The following is a 6429-nucleotide window of genomic DNA, read 5'->3' on the forward strand; positions in this document are numbered from 1 at the left end:
ATATGAATCCCACAACTTTTTAACTCCACATTTCAAAAACTTTTATCACAATCTATTAAAATATTTAATTTTAACTAGAAAAATTAAATATGAATATATTAATAAATGAACAAAACAAAATTTTTTAAATTAAGAAACGTGACTATATATTTGAAATTTAAAAAAAAATGAAACTAAACTTATATAAATGGGACAAATGAAGTATTTGTGAGTTTTGTGAAATTAGTGAATAAAAATTAAATGATAAAAAATTATTTAAAAATAGTAATACTACAATCATGGATATGATAAGATTCAGACCAAGTCAGGACCAATGAAATCTATATTGGTCTATGATTAAAAATCCCTAGTGAGGACTCTATTCCACATCCCCCACCTTCTCTACGCCACCATTGCCGCAGGAATCTGACGTCATGATTCACGTCGCCGTCGCCCCTCTATTCAACCTCCCTCACCTTACCATCACCACTATCACGACTTCAACAATCACAACACCCATGAGTATTATTGTTTCTACCATGCCAATTAATACCATCACAATTAGCTGAAATTGTGTTTCTTTTATGATCAGTGAAATTATATTTATTTAATTTTCATCCATATATCCAGTCCAACTCATTTCTGAATTTTGATATGTCGGCGGTTTATCAGCAATTTTCAGCATTCAAATGCTCAAACGATTTTGCGTTCCAGTTTCCATATCCTGGTAGTAACAAAAGGTAACCTCTTTTGTAATTAATTTTTATAATAACGAATTGCTTATCTTTGTCTCTTTTGTTTAATCAACTGGTGGTGGCGACGATTCTCACTTTTGTCTGTTTACTCTTCTCTCGTACGGCTATTTGGTTAGAAGTGGTAAAACGTATTGAAAGTAAAATCAAAGAATTTCATCTTCCTTTTTAGTTTCAATCTTTTTTACCATTTTATTCATATATGGATTTATAGTAACTTTTGTTCGACTGCAAATCTGATTTTTTTTTTTTTTTCTCATTTAAGATTGTATACCCCTTACCCACTGTCTCCTCTTAACAATTTTCACGCAGTGAAATGCCATGGTCTTAAATCTGTATGTTTGATGCCTAATTTCCTCTCCTGTGGCTCTTTATTTACTAGCGAATAATGTTAAATATGGCATGGCAATTTCTGTCTATAAGAACAGTTTTTATGGTAGTCAATGAATTTAATTCAAATTGCCTTTAACTGAATTTGCTCCCCCGAGGTTCATTAATATCCATGTGTTTCCCTGGAGACCGAAATATTTCTTATCCTGAATTAATTGCTGATTATACAAGGGTTGATCCAGTCATCGGTAGCTTATTCTCCCAATGGTTTTGCTCTGTTTCAGTCTCGAAACAGTTCCCTCCCTCTCTCTCGCTATGTTCTGTGTTATCACATGGAAATATTAGTTATTCACAATTGATGTGATTTTGGAGAGTTTTATTTGACCTATCATATTACTGCTATATTTTGAAGGAGACAACTAGTGTTTCTTTCTACAGCTAGTACCTTTGATACTGATGTCAATTTCTATTGCTACTAAGCAGGAAGAATGCAAATTGGAGGTCACCAAGAGCAGCCGTAATTCCCAATTTTCATCTTCCAATGCGCAGTTCTGAAGTTAAGAATAGGTACACTGTTATGGCCTATTAGATTTGCCAATCTTTATAAAATTTCCAAATCTGCATTTGAATAGCTAAAACAGATGTAAGTTGATTTGGTTTTACTTTATGCAGCAATTGAACTTTTCATTAAGCAGTTTTACAGTACTCATGTGCCTACCATGCACAGTAAGGGTGTGATTCAATGGATGATGGTTTATGGCCTGAAGTCCAGAGTTCTTCTATAATGTTTGATCCTTGCAACGTACATGAGTTTTCACTTTGCATAGGCTTACTTTAGAGGTTTAATTGAGGATATATTTCTAATGGAGAATAGAATCTATTGCACAAAGAGCATTTCAACTTATTTACCGTATGTTTCGAAAGTGTTTATCAACCGTTTATAAACAGTCAAAATGGGGTCAAATTTATTTTTATCTACACAATTAATGGAACTCACAAGTACTACACACTTATCCTCCACTTGTTTTTATCTATTTATAAATAAAACCATCTATAAACACTTAAATCAATCTCTTAGTAATCGTATGTCAGATACTTTCGTGTGCTTGCCCTTTTTGTGAAACTGCAGACAAGTTTGGCTTTTTTCTATGATTGATAAATGCACAAGAGGGTGTGTTAATCTGCTTTTACTTGAAATTCCTTTATTTAAACTCTTTTCAAGCAAAATTATGTTAATTTGGGTTACTCTAATCAATACATGCATCATCCGTGCATGTTTACTTTTTTGGTGATTAATAGGGATATTAAGAATGATCTCACAGAAATCTGCTCAGTGTCTGTGCAGGGAGGGGGTCTCAGTTTCCTTAACAGTGTTCTCAGTGAAGATGATGTCAAACACCAGCATTTATATTTTCTCAACAATTAGGCCCTGTTTGATATGCCTCCATTTCCATGGAAAATGGAAATTAAATTCCATTTCCCACTTTTTGGCATGCTTGATGGTAGAAATTTTTCATGGAAAAATTTTTCCCTAAACCCATGCCACATAAGCATTTTCTTGCTTTTTGATGAAATGCAATTTCCACCCAGCTTTTTCCCTTTTTTTTTTTTTTTGCAATTGAAACAAATTCTAGGAGCAATTGTAAAAGAGGATATTCCTTAAATTAACAATTTCCATGTAAAACTAAGCCAAACGAACACTAAAAGATAGATGATTTTTTGGATGATTTTTGGAATTTTATTTTTTTATTTTTTATTTTGGGCCATGGAAACAAGTTCTAAGAACAATTGTAAAAGAAGATATCCTTTAAATTGATAATTTTTATGAAAAATTAAGCCAAACGAACACCAAAGGACACTTTTATTTCAACATTTTCCAGGTAGAAAATTATACCAATCAAATACTATTAATTGACAATTCACGGTAAAACAATTTCTAAGCAATTCAATTCCCTTGAATTCGTTTTCTCTCCATTCAAATTCAATCTTTGCAATCAAACGGACCCTATATTTCTTTCCAACAGTTTCCTTCCTTAACTTACAGGGTGTGATCCCCAAGATTCTTGGCCACTGGTTTTAAGACTTAACATGACAAGTTACGTCAAAGACTCCCTTTCAAACTCTCACCCGGGACCCCTTGCCAATTCAAATGATTTCATCCAATCCACAGCAGAGGAGTGTATTGTAACTCTTTGAAAGAAAATCCCTTTTTATAAGAATAGGAGAGATTGATCCAAGACAATCACATATCACATTTGATTACCTCTTTTCCGTTTTGTATGCAGGACCAGTGTTGAAGAGATAAAGTCGCTTAGGCTGATTACAGCCATTAAAACCCCGTACCTACCAGATGGCAGGTTTGATCTGGAGGCCTATGATGCCTTGGTCAATATGCAGATTGAAGATGGGGTCGAGGGAGTGATTGTTGGTGGCACCACAGGTGAAGGCCAGTTAATGGGCTGGGATGAACATATAATGCTCATTGGTCACACAGTTAACTGTTTTGGTGGGTTGATCAAGGTCATTGGGAACACAGGAAGCAACTCCACCCGGGAAGCAATCCATGCTACTGAACAAGGTTTTGCAGTTGGAATGCATGCAGCTCTTCACATTAATCCTTATTATGGTAAGACCTCCTTAGAGGGCTTGATTTCTCACTTCGATAGTGTGCTTCCGATGGGCCCTACAATCATCTACAATGGACCATCACGAACTGGCCAAGATGTTCCACCACATGTAATCCACACTTTGGTGCAGAGCCCCAATATGGCTGGTGTGAAGGAGTGTGTTGGAAATGATAGGGTAGAGCAATATACGAGAAAAGGCAGATGAATTTTACAGTATTTAAACACAGATTTATAATTTTTTTTATAGCAAAAACAACAAAAGAAATTCATCTCTGTATGCATATATTTTACAGAAAAAATTTATATGTGTCTGTAAAATAAATATTTAAACATTATTTCGTTGAAAAAGGGAAAAAATAAAAAATTAGAGTTTAAATTTCAGATGAAACGGACGAAAAAAGCTGGGCCAAATGTTTCCAGCCGGTTGGGCCGGCTGTTTCCAGCCGGCCCAGCCCTTTTTTTTTCCCTCCCCTTCCCTTTCAGATTTTAGAATTTATTTATTCATTAATATATGTTTATTGAAATAAATATTAATGAATATTTAAATACTAATTGAAATAAATATTTTTAAAATAATTAAAATAATCAATGAATTATTTAAAGTATTAAATTAAATTAAATATGAAATGAACAATTTAAAAAATTATATATTAATTCCTTATTTTTAATTTGTGGCAGATATGGCATCAGCATGTGTCCCAATTTGTTACTTTGGTGAATTTCAAATGAATGAAAATGCTCAGTGGGAATGGAAATGGACAAGTGAAGGAGATGGGGTTAAAGCAATTTTTATAACAAAGAGTACATCGTTCGCAGAAATGTACAGTGATATACAAAACATGCTTAACGTCGATCCCTCTCAGTACGATATGGAATTGGGATTTTTATTTTTTAAGCATTCAACCATTTCAATTCCACCTATGAAAGTTACTTCTGAAGTGGAAATGAAACATCTAATTAAATTGAATCAAGGCCGGAAGTCGAGTCCTATTTGCGTAACTTTATTGGGGAAGATGTCCACGAGGGGGAACACGAAGTTTCAAATGAAGAGAATCGTAATGTAAATGATGTTTGGGATACAATTCAGATTGTTCGTGAAGATGATGTGGTTATTCCCGAGACCACTGCTACTTACCATGGTCACACTGTTACGCACAGAATTTCATCGATAGTTGAAGACAACGAGAATGAAAATGCATTTACAAACGAGGATTTGATTGCTTTATCTCGTAGGAGACATGAGTCGGGTGGGAGCTCGCAGGCCGGACCCAGTACACGGTCCTCTAATTGTTCGCGTGTAGTTCCCGATGATGAAGATGCATATGTCGAGCAACTATTCGAATCAAAGAAAGAATTGCAAGAAGCTGTGCACCGGATTGCTTTAAAACATAACTTCGAGTTTAAAGTGAAGAAATCAAACAAGTCGTTATACACAATTATCTGCGTTGACGACAGTTGCCATTGGCGTTTGCGAGCGACTAAGATGGACACGAATGAGTTCTTTGTAGTTCGTAAGTATGCACAGGAACATACTTGCGAAGTGGGTATTCGTCGAAATGATCATAGGAAGGCCCGATCATGGTTTATTGGTTGAGAAATAATGCACAAGTTCCAGGATCCACGAATGATCTACAGACCTTCGGACATCATTAATGATGTTCGACGTGAGTACGGGGTGGTCATGAGCTATCAGAAGGCTTGGAAGGCTAAAGAATGTGCATTGGAGGATTTGATGGGTTCGGCTGAGGAGAGTTATGCTAAATTAGCCAGGTATTTCATTGTTTAAGTGTTTATTTCTTTATTATAGTAAATTTTAATTATTTAATTTCAATTGTTTATTTATATGTAATTAATTATTTAATTGAATTGTTTATTTTTCTGTTCATTTAATATTTAATATATTATCTAAATTATGATTATTTTTATTTACATTGGCCAGGTATTGCTATAACATGGGAAGAATTAATACTGGGTCGGCATTTTTTATTGAGAATGATGACGAAAATCACTTCAGATATTTCTTTATGGCCCTTGGACAATGTGTTCGAGGATTTCGAAATGCAATGCGACCCTTAATCTTAGTCGACGGTACAACCCTTAAGGCGAGATACGGGGGCAAGTTGATTATTGCAACATGCCAAGATGCGAACATCCAAATTTACCCTCTTGCGTTCGGCATAGTCGACGGAGAAAATGATGTAGCAATGAGTTGGTTTTTTACGAAGTTGAGGGAAGTAATTGGAGATGTCGAAAATCTTGCATTCGTAACCGATCGAGGGCAGTCAATAATAAATGGTATCGCCGAAGTCTTCCCCGAGGCACATCATGGTTATTGTATGTACCATATACAGGGAAACTTGAAGACCAGGTATCGAGGCAATGGCGTTGTTGCGTTGTTTAGGAGAGCTGCAGAGGCTTACAGTTTTGAAGAGTTTGATAAGTTCATGGTCGAAATAGACAGTAAATCGCATGCTGCATGGGAGTATCTAACAGAGATGGGGATTGAACATTGGGCACGATCACATTTTCCAGGACGTCGATACAACATGATGACGTCGAACAATGCGGAGTCGCTTAACGCTTTATTCAAGAAAGATCGAGAGTTACCAATTCTTGCAATGATTGAGAACATTCATGACAAGCTACAACAGTGGTTTCATGATCGACGTGAAGAATCACAGAGTTGTGCAAGTGTGCTAACCCCGGCTCAAGAAGATAAGCTCTTCAAGACTCTAGATGTG

At 35.5% G+C, this 6429-nt stretch overlaps 1 protein-coding gene across 1 annotated transcript in view; it reads left to right on the top strand.

Moving 5' to 3' along the window:
- The first annotated feature begins 319 nt into the window (after window positions 1–319).
- Window positions 320–6429, top strand: part of LOC111373387 (4-hydroxy-tetrahydrodipicolinate synthase, chloroplastic-like) — a 12737-nt gene continuing 6627 nt past the window's right edge. The window contains exons 1-2 of the mRNA XM_022995912.1: window positions 320–719; window positions 1545–1628. Coding sequence (XP_022851680.1) covers window positions 634–719; window positions 1545–1628 — 170 coding nt within the window. The 5' untranslated portion in view covers window positions 320–633. The remainder of the gene's footprint in view (window positions 720–1544; window positions 1629–6429) is intronic.

This window comes from Olea europaea, unplaced genomic scaffold (genome assembly GCF_002742605.1).
Source record: "Olea europaea var. sylvestris unplaced genomic scaffold, O_europaea_v1 scaffold112, whole genome shotgun sequence".
Lineage (NCBI taxonomy): Eukaryota > Viridiplantae > Streptophyta > Magnoliopsida > Lamiales > Oleaceae > Olea > Olea europaea.